This window comes from Bufo bufo, chromosome 4 (assembly GCF_905171765.1).
Source record: "Bufo bufo chromosome 4, aBufBuf1.1, whole genome shotgun sequence".
In the NCBI taxonomy this organism is placed as follows: Eukaryota; Metazoa; Chordata; class Amphibia; order Anura; family Bufonidae; genus Bufo; species Bufo bufo.
The window spans coordinates 381,464,064-381,476,524 of NC_053392.1; the positions used below are offsets into that span (position 1 = coordinate 381,464,064).

Below are 12,461 nucleotides of genomic sequence, written 5' to 3' on the forward strand. Positions count from 1 at the left end.
TTGCTATGGGTAACTAAGTCAGTTCTACTTTACACCAGTTTTTTAAATGACCACATTTAAGTGTGCTACATTTCTCACCTAATTATCCCTTTCTGATTTTAGGAGACCAGACTTTGAGAATATGGGACATGAAAACGCCTGTATCTAAACTAGTCATCCCTGCTCACCAAGCAGAAATTTTAAGTTGTGATTGGTGCAAATATGATCAGGTAAGATACAGTCAAGCGTACCAGAAGCCTAAAACATTTTTAATGCCAACCATATTCCTGTGAGTGAAAATGTATCTGCTCTGAACAATAGTTCCAAAGGAAATTTTGATTTAATATTTGTTTAATTATATTCACTGTTTAACCCCTTAACCACCTCCGGACCGCCTAACGCAGGATCGCGTTCCGGAGGTGGCAGCGCTGCGCACAGTCACGCATATACGCGTCATCTCGCGAGACGCGAGACTTCCTGTGAACGCGCGCACACAGGCGCGCGCGCTCACAGGAACGGAAGGTAAGAGAGTTGATCTCCAGCCTGCCAGCGGCGATCGTTCGCTGGCAGGCTGGAGATGTGTTTTTTTTAACCCCTAACAGGTATATTAGACTCTGTTTTGATAACAGCGTCTAATATACCTTCTACCTGGTCCTCTGGTGGTCCCCTTTGTTTGGATCGACCACCAGAGGACACAGGTAGCTCAGTAAAGTAGCACCAAGCACCACTACACTACACTACACCCCCCCCCCCCCGTCACTTATTAACCCCTTATTAGCCCCTGATCACCACTAATCACCCATGATCACCCCATATAGACTCCCTGATCACCCCCCTGTCATTGATTACCCCCCTGTCATTGATCAACCCCCTGTAAAGCTCCATTCAGACGTCCGCATGATTTTTACGGATGCTCTGATAGATGGATCGGATCCGCAAAACGCATCCGGACGTCTGAATGAAGCCTTACAGGGGCATGATCAATGACTGTGGTGATCACCCCATATAGACTCCCTGATCACCCCCCTGTCATTGATTACCCCCCTGTCATTGATTACCCCCCTGTAAAGCTCCATTCAGATGTCCGCATGATTTTTACGGATGCACTGATAGATGGATCGGATCCGCAAAACGCATCCGGACGTCTGAATGAAGCCTTACAGGGGCATGATCAATGACTGTGGTGATCACCCCATATAGACTCCCTGATCACCCCCCTGTAAAGCTCCATTCAGATGTCCGCATGATTTTTACGGATGCACTGATACATGGATCGGATCCGCAAAACGCATCCGGTCGTCTGATTGAAGCCTTACAGGGGCATGATCAATGACTGTGGTGATCACCCCCCTGTCATTGATTACCCCCCTGTAAAGCTCCATTCAGATGTCCGCATGATTTTTACGGATGCACTGATAGATGGATCGGATCCGCAAAACGCATCCGGACGTCTGAATGAAGCCTTACAGGGGCATGATCAATGACTGTGGTGATCACCCCATATAGACTCCCTGATCACCCCCCTGTCATTGATTACCCCCCTGTCATTGATTACCCCCCTGTAAAGCTCCATTCAGATGTCCGCATGATTTTTACGGATGCACTGATAGATGGATCGGATCCGCAAAACGCATCCGGACGTCTGAATGAAGCCTTACAGGGGCATGATCAATGACTGTGGTGATCACCCCATATAGACTCCCTGATTACCCCCCTGTCATTGATTACCCCCCTGTAAAGCTCCATTCAGATGTCCGCATGATTTTTACGGATGCACTGATAGATGGATCGGATCCGCAAAACGCATCCGGACGTCTGAATGAAGCCTTACACGGGCGTGATCAATGACTGTGGTTATCACCCCATATAGACTCCCTGATCACCCCCCTGTCATTGATCACCCCCCTGTCATTGATCACCCCCCTGTCATTGATCACCCCCCCTGTCATTGATCACCCCCCTGTCATTGATCACCCCTCTGTAAGGCTCCATTCAGATATTTTTTTGGCCCAAGTTAGCGGAATTTTTTTTTTTTTTCTTACAAAGTCTCATATTCCACTAACTTGTGTCAAAAAATAAAATCTCACATGAACTCACCATACCCCTCACGGAATCCAAATGCGTAAAATTTTTTAGACATTTATATTCCAGACTCACGCTTTAGGGCCCCTAGAATGCCAGGGCAGTATAAATACCCCACATGTGACCCCATTTCGGAAAGAAGACACCCCCAGGTATTCCGTGAGGGGCATATTGAGTCCATGAAAGATTGAAATTTTTGTCCCAAGTTAGCGGAACGGGAGACTTTGTGAGAAAAAAATTAAAAATATCAATTTCCGCTAACTTGTGCCAAAAAAAAAAAATTTCTATGAACTCGCCATGCCCCTCATTGAATACCTTGGGGTGTCTTCTTTCCAAAATGGGGTCACATGTGGGGTATTTATACTGCCCTGGCATTCTAGGGGCCCCAAAGCGTGAGAAGAAGTCTGGTATCCAAATGTCTAAAAATGCCCTCCTAAAAGGAATTTGGGCACCTTTGCGCATCTAGGCTGCAAAAAAGTGTCACACATCTGGTATCGCCGTACTCAGGAGAAGTTGGGGTGTCATTTTACATATACCCATGCTGGGTGAGAGAAATATCTTGGTCAAATGCCAACTTTGTATCAAAAAATGGGAAAAGTTGTCTTTTGCCAAGATATTTCTCTCACCCAGCATGGGTATATGTAAAATGACACCCCAAAACACATTCCCCAACTTCTCCTGAATACGGCGATACCACATGTGTGACACTTTTTTGCAGCCTAGGTGGGCAAAGGGGCCCATATTCCAAAGAGCACCTTTAGGATTTCACAGGTCATTTACCTACTTACCACACATTAGGGCCCCTGGAAAATGCCAGGGCAGTATAACTACCCCACAAGTGACCGCATTTTGGAAAGAAGACACCCCAAGGTATTCCGTGAGGGGCATGGCGAGTTCCTAGAATTTTTTATTTTTTGTCACAAGTTAGTGGAAAATGCTTATTTATTTTTTTTTTATTTTTTTCATACAAAGTCTCATATTCCACTAACTTGTGACAAAAAATAAAAACTTCCATGAACTCACTATGCCCATCAGCGAATACCTTGGGGTCTCTTCTTTCCAAAATGGGGTCACTTGTGGGGTAGTTATACTGCCCTGGCATTCTAGGGGCCCAAATGTGTGGTAAGGAGTTTAAAATCAAATTCTGTAAAAAATGACCTGTGAAATCCGAAAGGTGCTCTTTTGAATATGGGCCCCTTTGCCCACCTCGGCTGCAAAAAAGTGTCACACATCTGGTATCTCCGTAATCGGGAGAAGTTGGGGAATGTGTTTTGGGGTGTCATTTTACATATACCCATGCTGGGTGAGAGAAATATCTTGGCAAAAGACAACTTTTCCCATTTTTTTATACAAAGTTGGCATTTGACCAAGATATTTATCTCACCCAGCATGGGTATATGTAAAAAGACACCCCAAAACACATTCCTCAACTTCTCCTGAATACAGAGATACCAGATGTGTGACACTTTTTTGCAGCCTAGGTGGGCAAAGGGGCCCACATTCCAAAGAGCACCTTTCGGATTTCACAGGTCATTTACCTACTTACCACTCATTTGGGCCCCTAGAATGCCAGGGCAGTATAACTACCCCACAAGTGACCCCATTTTGGAAAGAAGAGACCCCAAGGTATTCGCTGATGGGCATAGTGAGTTCATGGAAGTTTTTATTTTTTGTCACAAGTTTGTGGAATATGAGACTTTGTATGAAAAAAAAAAAAAAAAAAAAAAATCATCATTTTCCACTAACTTGTGACAAAAAATAAAAAATTCTAGGAACTCGCCATGCCCCTCACGGAATACCTTGGGGTGTCTTCTTTCCAAAATGGGGTCACTTGTGGGGTAGTTATACTGCCCTGGTATTCTAGGGGCCCAAATGTGTGGTAAGGAGTTTGAAATCAAATTCAGGAAAAAATGAGGAGTGAAATCCGAAAGGTGCTCTTTGGAATATGGGCCCCTTTGCCCACCTAGGCTGCAAAAAAGTGTCACACATCTGGTATCCCCGTACTCAGGAGAAGTTGAGGAATGTGTTTTGGGGTGTCTTTTTACATATACCCATGCTGGGTGAGATAAATATCTTGGTCAAATGACAACTTTGTATAAAAAAATGGGAAAAGTTGTCTTTTGCCAAGATATTTCTCTCACCCAGCATGGGTATATATAAAATGACACCCCAAAACACATTCCCCACCTTCTCCTGAGTACGGAGATACCAGATGTGTGACACTTTTTTGCAGCCTAGGTGGGCAAAGGGGCCCATATTCCAAAGAGCACCTTTCGGATTTCACAGGTCATTTTTTACAGAATTTGATTTCAAACTCCTTACCACACATTTGGGCCCCTAGAATGCCAGGGCAGTATAACTACCCCACAAGTGACCCCATTTTGGAAAGAAGAGACCCCAAGGTATTCGCTGATGGGCATAGTGAGTTCATAGAACTTTTTATTTTTTGTCACAAGTTAGTGGAATATGAGACTTTGTAAGAAAAAAAAAAAAAAAATCATCATTTTCCGCTAACTTGTGACAAAAAATAAAAAGTTCTATGAACTCACTATGCCCATCAGCGAATACCTTAGGGTGTGTACTTTCAGAAATGGGGTCATTTGTGGGGTGTTTGTACTGTCTGGGCATTGTAGAACCTCGGGAAACATGACAGGTGCTCAGAAAGTCAGAGCTGCTTCAAAAAGCGGAAATTCACATTTTTGTACCATAGTTTGTAAACGCTATAACTTTTACCCAAACCATTTTTTTTTTACCCAAACATTTTTTTTTTTATCAAAGACATGTAGAACTATAAATTTAGAGCAAAATTTCTATATGGATGTCGTTTTTTTTGCAAAATTTCACAACTGAAAGTGAAAAATGTCATTTTTTTGCAAAAAAATCGTTAAATTTCGATTAATAACAAAAAAAGTAAAAATGTCAGCAGCAATGAAATACCACCAAATGAAAGCTCTATTAGTGAGAAGAAAAGGAGGTAAAATTCATTTGGGTGGTAAGTTGCATGACCGAGCAATAAACGGTGAAAGTAGTGTAGGTCAGAAGTGTAAAAAGTGGCCTGGTCTTTCAGGGTGTTTAAGCACTGGGGGCTGAGGTGGTTAAGGACCCTGCCATTTTTCACCTTAAGGACCAGGCCATTAGCAAATCTGACATGTCAGTTTATGTGGTAATAACTTTAAAACGCTTTTACTTATCGAGGCCATTCTGAGATTGTTTTCTCGTCACATATTGTACTTCATGACAGTGGTAAAATTGAGTCAAAAAATTCCATTTTATTTTTGGGGGACGTTAGAAGGCTTAGAAGTTTAGAAGCAAATCTTTTTTTTTCTGTTAGTTTTAGGGATAAGGTAAAGAAAGACCGGCACCATGTTTATGAGATCGTGATCTCGGACGCGAGCACCACACCATTCGTTACAGAGTGCCGGCTGATCATCATTTTCTTCAGTTTTAGGGATAAGTCCGCAAACACCCGTGCCCCCACACACACGCACACCAAATAAAGATTTACACGCACGCACATACACCCAGACACACACTCCCCTATGGCCCGCCGGATGTTCTCGGCCGAGGAGGCATACGCCCAGCTTGCCTCAGAGTCCGAGAGTCCCAGTGAGGACGAGGATGACCCCACTTTCCTGTTGTCATCCGCGTCAACCTCATCATCTAGCGATGATAATGAGCCCCCAAGGCGGCGGAGACGCCGCCAGGAGGAGCAAGGGGACCGCCATGTTAGGGACCCTGTGGCCCACCCTAGAACGAGCAGCTCTGGGGTTCATACTAGTTTTCCAGACCACCAGTTAAATCCACCGGAGCCCCCAGAGCGATTTGAGCCCGTGATTCCTGATTTTGTAGGCCAACCAGGAATCCAGATTTCCACAGTCTGCTTCACTGAATATGACTTTTTTAGTCATTTTTTCAGTGACCAACTGGTAAATCTAATGGTGGAGCAGACGAACCTGTACGCCCAACAGTTCCTTGCTCAACACCCGGGCTCCTTTTTGGCTAGGCCTGGTGGCTGGACGCTGGTCACTGCAGCCGAGATGAGGACATTTTGGGGCCTCGTGCTGCATATGGGCCTAGTCAAAAAACCTAGTGTCAGGCGTTACTGGAGTGGGGACGTCCTCTACCAGACCCCACTTTACAGTACGGCCATGACACACTCCCGGTTTGAGGCCATCCGGAAATGCCTGCATTATTCAGATAATGCAGCATGTCCCCACCCCCCGAGGTGATCCTGCCTATGACCGCCTGTACAAAATCAGGCCGGTCATCGATCACTTTGGGGCCAAATTTGTACAGGCCTATGTACCTGGAAGGGAGGTCGCGGTTGATGAGTCTCTCATTGCGTTCAAGGGGAGACTCGTTTTCCGCCAGTATGTTTCCTCAAAGCGGGCGAGGTATGTCGTGAAGCTGTACAAACTTTGTGAGAGTACCTCAGGGTACACTTACAAGTTTTGTGTGTACGAGGAGCGAGATTCCCGTATTCAACCCCCAGAATGTCCCCCCACTCTGGGTGTTAGCGGTAAACTTGTGTGGGACCTTATGCACCCACTGCTAGATAAGGGTTACCACCTTTACGGGGATAACTTTTATACTAGTATCCCCTTGTTCCAGTCCCTTGCCGCCAGATCCACGTCCGCTTGTGGGACCGTGCGGAAAAATCAACGCGGCCTCCCTACCCACCCCCTCCAGGTACCTATCCCCAGGGGTGAGACCCGTTCCCTTACCACTGGAAACCTGTTGCTGGTCAGATATAAGGACAAGAGGAATGTCCTTGTACTGTCCACAATTCATGATAACGGCATCACCCCTGTCCCTGTGCGTCGATTGTATCGTCGACTACAATCGATATATGGGAGGAGTTGATCTCTCTGATCAAGTCCTCAAGCCATATAATGCCATGCTCAAAACCTGGGCATGGTACAAAAAAGTTGCGGTCTACAAAAGTTGCGGTCTACTTAGTACAGGTTACCTTGTACAACTCTTTTGTGCTGTCCCGGAGCGCTGGCAACACAGGGACATTCCTTCAGTTCTATGAGACAGTCCTCAAGGCCCTGATCTTTTCGGACCGGGAAAGAGCAGGCCGGAGTATCTCGGGAACTGGAGGCACTCGGATCGTCCCTGTCCAACACTTACTGGAAAGAAGGGACAGACTCAAAAAAGGTGCAGTGTGTGTCACAGGAGGGGGATACGGAAGGACACCACTACTCAATGTGTCATCCGGGCCTCTGCATTATTGGTTGCTTCAAGGAGTACCACACTTCCATGGAGTACTAAATTTATATCCCAATTTAGCCACTGACAATCGGACAAAAAAACTGGTTCTCAGATTTTAAAAAAGTATACCGCGTATCTCCTCTATAGAAATATCCCATGACCTAACCCCCCAGAATAACACGGTCCAAAAAAACAACAAAAAAAAAAAAACGGTGCAAAAAAAAAAAACGTTTTTGGTCACCTTACATAACAAAAAGTTTAATAGCAAGCGATCAAAAAGTCATATAGCCCCCAAAATAGTGCCCATAAAACCGTCCTCTCATCCCGCAAAAAATGAGCCCCTACATAAGATAATCGGCTAAAAAACCGAAATAATTGTAAAAAAGTTGACTTATTAGGTATTGCCACGTCCGTAAGAATCTTCTCTATAAAAATACCCCATGACCTAACCCCCCAGATTAACACGGTCAAAATATTTTTTTAAAAACAGTGCCAAAACAGCTATTTTTGGCACTTTTCCATTTCAATCCGTTTTTTCCGGTAACAAAGCAAGGGTTAACAACCAAACAAAACTTAATATTTATTACCCTGATACTGCAGTTTACAGAAACGCCACATTTGTGGTCGTAAACTGCTGTATCACTAAAAGGCAGGGCGCAAAAGAAAAGGACCGACGTGGTTTCTGGAAGGCCGATTTTGATGTCCCTTTTTATTGACACCATGTCCCTTTTGAAGCCCCCCTGATGCACCCCTAGAGTAGAAACTCCCTAAAAGTGACCCCATCTAAGAAACTACACCCCTCAAGGTATTCAAAACTGATTTTACAAACTTTATTAACCCTTTAGGTGTTCCTCAACAGTTAATGGCAAATGGAGATGAAATTTCCGAATTTAAATTTTTGGTAACCGTACCTCACAAAAATGTAATATAGAGCAACCAAAAATCATATGTACCCTAAAAATAGTCCCAACAAAACTGCCACCTTATCCCGTAGTTTCCAAAATGGGGTCACTTTTAGGGAGTTTCTACTCCAGGGGTGCATCAGGGGGGTTGAAACAGGACACGGTGTAAATAAACTGGTCCATAAAAATCAGCTCTCCAAAAACCACACGGCGCTCCTTTCCCTCTACGCCCCGCCTTGTGGCCATACAGTAGTGTACGACCACATATGTGGTGTTTCTGTAAACGGCAGAGTCAGGGCAATAAAGATACAGTCTTGTTTGGCTGTTAACCCTTGCTTTGTTAGTGGAAAAAATGGGTTAAAATGGAAAATTTGGCAAAAAAATGAAATTCTCAAATTTCATCCCCATTTGCCAATAACTCTTGTGCAACACGTAAAGGGTTAACAAAGTTCGTAAAATCAGTTTTGAAAACCTTGAGGGGTGTAGTTTCTTAGATGGGGTCACTTTTATGGAGTTTCTTCTCTAGGGGTGCATCAGGGGGGCTTCAAATGGGACATGGTGTAAATAAACCAGTCCAGCAAAATCTGCCTTCCAAAAACCATATGGCGCACCTTTCCCTCTACGCTCTACTGTGTGCCCGTACAGTAGTTTACGGCCACATATGTGGTGTTTCTGCAAACTACAGAATCGGGGCAATAAATATTGAGTTTTGTTTGGCTGTTAACCCTTGCTTTGTTACTGGAAAAAATTGATTAAAATGGAAAATTTGCCAAAAAATCTAAATTCTGAAATGTTATCTCCATTTGCCATTAACTCTTGTGGAACACCTAAAGGGTTAACGACGTTTGTAAAATCAGTTTTGAATAGCTTGAGGGGTGTAGTCTCTAGAATGGGGTTTTGGGTGGTTTCTATTATGTAAGCCTCGCAAAGTGACTTCAGACCTGAACTGGTCCCTAAAAATTGGGTTTTTGAAAATTTTTGAAAAAATTCAAGATTTGCTTCTAAACTTCTAAGCCTTGTAACATCCCCAAAAAATAAAATATCATTCTCAAAATGATCTAAACATGAAGTAGACATATGGGGAATGTAAAGTAATAACTATTTTTGGAGGTATTACTGTGTGTTATAGAAGTAGAGAAATTGGAAAATTTGCAATTTTTAATTTTTTTTTGGTAAATTTGGTATTTTTTTATAAATAAAAATATACATTTTTGACTTCATTTTACCAGTGTCATGAAGTACAATATGTGACGAAAAAACAATCTCAGAATGGCCTGGATAAGTCAAAGCGTTATAAAGTTATCACCACTTAAAGTGACACTGGTCAGATTTTCAAAAAATGGCCTGGTCCTTAACCGCCTCCGGACCGCCTAACGCACGGATGCGTCCTGGAGGCGGTCGATTCATTCCTCCTGGACGCATCCGTGCGTCATCTCGCGAGACGCGAGATTTCCTGTGAACGCGCGCACAGGATCGGAAGGTAAGCGAGTGGATCTCCAGCCTGCCAGCGGCGATCGTTCGCTGGCAGGCTGTAGATGCGATTTTTTTTAACCCCTAACAGGTATATTAGACGCTGTTTTGATAACAGCGTCTAATATACCTGCTACCTGGTCCTCTGGTGGTCCCTTTTGCTTGGATCGACCACCAGAGGACACAGGCAGCTCAGTAATAAGTAGCACCAAACACCACTACACTACACCCCCCCCGTCACGTATTAACCCCTGACCACCCCATATAGACTCCATGATCACCCCCCTGTCATTGATCACCCCCTTGTAAGGCTCCATTCAGACGTCCGTATGTTTTTTACAGATCCACGGATACATGGATCGTATCCGAAAAACACATACGGACATCTGAATTGAGCCTTACAGGGGGGTGATCAATGACAGGGGGGTGATCCCCCTATATAGACTCCCTGATCAACCCCCTTTCATTGTTCACCTCCCTGTCATTGATCACCCCCCTGTAAGGCTCCATTCAGATGTCTGTATGTGTTTTGCAGGTCCGATCCATGTATCCGTGGATCTGTAAAAAACATACGGACGTCTGAATGGAGCCTTACAGGGGGGTGATCACCCCATATAGACTCCCTGATCACCCCCCTGTCATTGATCACCCCCCTGTCATTGATCAACCCCCTGTAAGGCTCCATTCAGATGTCTGTATGTGTTTTGCGGATCCGATCCATGTATCCGTGGATCTGTAAAAAACATACGGACATCTGAATTGAGCCTTACAGGGGGGTGATCAATGACAGGGGGGTGATCCCCCTATATAGACTCCCTGATCAACCCCCTTTCATTGTTCACCTCCCTGTCATTGATCACCCCCCTGTAAGGCTCCATTCAGATGTCTGTATGTGTTTTGCGGATCCGATCCATGTATCCGTGGATCTGTAAAAAACATACGGACGTCTGAATGGAGCCTTACAGGGGGGTGATCACCCCATATAGACTCCCTGATCACCCCCCTGTCATTGATCACCCCCCTGTCATTGATCACCCCCCTGTAAGGCTCCATTCAGACATTTTTTTGGCCCAAGTTAGCGGAAATTTTTTATTTATTTTTTCTTACAAAGTCTCATATTCCACTAACTTGTGTCAAAAAATAAAATCTCACATGAACTCGCCATACCCCTCACGGAATCCAAATGCGTAAAATTTTTTAGACATTTATATTCCAGACTTCTTCTCACGCTTTAGGGCCCCTAAAATGCCACGGCAGTATAAATACCCCACATGTGACCCCATTTCGGAAAGAAGACACCCCAAGGTATTCCGTGAGGGGCATATTGAGTCCATGAAAGATTGAAATTTTTGTCCCTTTCCGCTAACTTGGGACAAAAATTGTTTTTCTTTGTGAGAAAAAAAAAAAAAAAAAAAAAACAATTTCCGCTAACTTGTGCCAAAAAAAAATAATTCTATGAACTCGCCATGCCCCTCATTGAATACCTTGGGGTGTCTTCTTTCCAAAATGGGGTCACATGTGGGGTATTTATACTGCCCTGGCATTTTAGGGGCCCTAAAGCGTGAGAAGAAGTCTGGGATCCAAATGTCTAAAAATGCCCTCATAAAAGGAATTTGGGCCCCTTTGCGCATCTAGGCTGCAAAAAAGTGTCACACGTGGTATCTCCGTACTCAGAAGAAGTTGGGCAATGTGTTTTGGGGTGTCATTTTACATATACCCATGCTGGGTGGGATAAATATCTTGGTCAAATGCCAACTTTGTATAAAAAATGGGAAAAGTTGTCTTTTGCCGAGATATGGGTATATGTAAGAAGAAACCCCAAAACACATTCCCCTACTTCTTCTGAGTACGGCGATACCACATGTGTGACACTTTTTTGCAGCCTAGGTGGGCAAAGGGGCCCACATTCCAAAGAGTACCTTTCGGATTTCACAGGGCATTTTTTACAGATTTTGATTTCAAACTACTTCTCATGCATTCGGGCCCCTAAAATGCCAGGGCAGTATAACTACCCCACAAGTGACCCCATTTTGGAAAGAAGACACCCCAAGGTATTCCGTGAGGGGCATGGCGAGTTCCTAGAATTTTTTATTTTTTGTCACAAGTTAGTGGAAAATGAAATGCAATAGATAGATAAGATGTCGCACTAGGATCACCTAAATGACACCAGGTGCTCCTGTATATTGAGACCACTCACTCAATATAAGGGAACAAGATTATATAAAGATAAACAGGGCACTCAAGGAAAGCTGTGACCATATATTGAAACAATGATGGGCTTTATTAATGATATAATCGATAAAACAATTATGAATAATATAATCGATAAAACAATTAAAATGCAGTAGAATAAATTGCAGTAAGAAGTAATCGACAGATGGAAATATTCGACAGATAAAAAATATTCGACCGATGAAAATATATTCGACAGATAAAAAGATAAGAATATATTCGGTTGACCAACTAAAATTCGATAGTCCAATATATTTATCTTTGATCCAGAAATTGTGAATATCCAAAAGACTTAATATCAATAAATCTATTCGATTTGATTTTAACGAGACTACAGTCTTGTGCTGAAAGATTGTTCAATTTGTCGCGGCGGCGTCCCGCCTAAGCAACGTAGGTAGCGGTGACTCGCTACTAAATAGCTTACAAGCAAATATAGTCCATTACCTTTATATCGACCAAATGTTCGTCCGAAGTAATCACAAGAGCCTTCAAGTGTACTCACTCCCAGGATATGCCTTTGGATGTTTGTAGCAATATTCAGTCAGGAGATTAAAGCCGGCTCTTTGTTCGGTTGTGGTCGTT

At 43.7% G+C, this 12,461-nt stretch overlaps 1 protein-coding gene across 1 annotated transcript in view; it reads left to right on the forward strand.

The window, feature by feature from the left end:
• The window catches only part of PEX7 (peroxisomal biogenesis factor 7), a 294,431-nt gene that overhangs the window by 107,813 nt on the left and 174,157 nt on the right, over positions 1 to 12,461 (forward strand). The window contains exon 6 of the mRNA XM_040429202.1: positions 103 to 209. Coding sequence (XP_040285136.1) covers positions 103 to 209 — 107 coding nt within the window. The remainder of the gene's footprint in view (positions 1 to 102; positions 210 to 12,461) is intronic.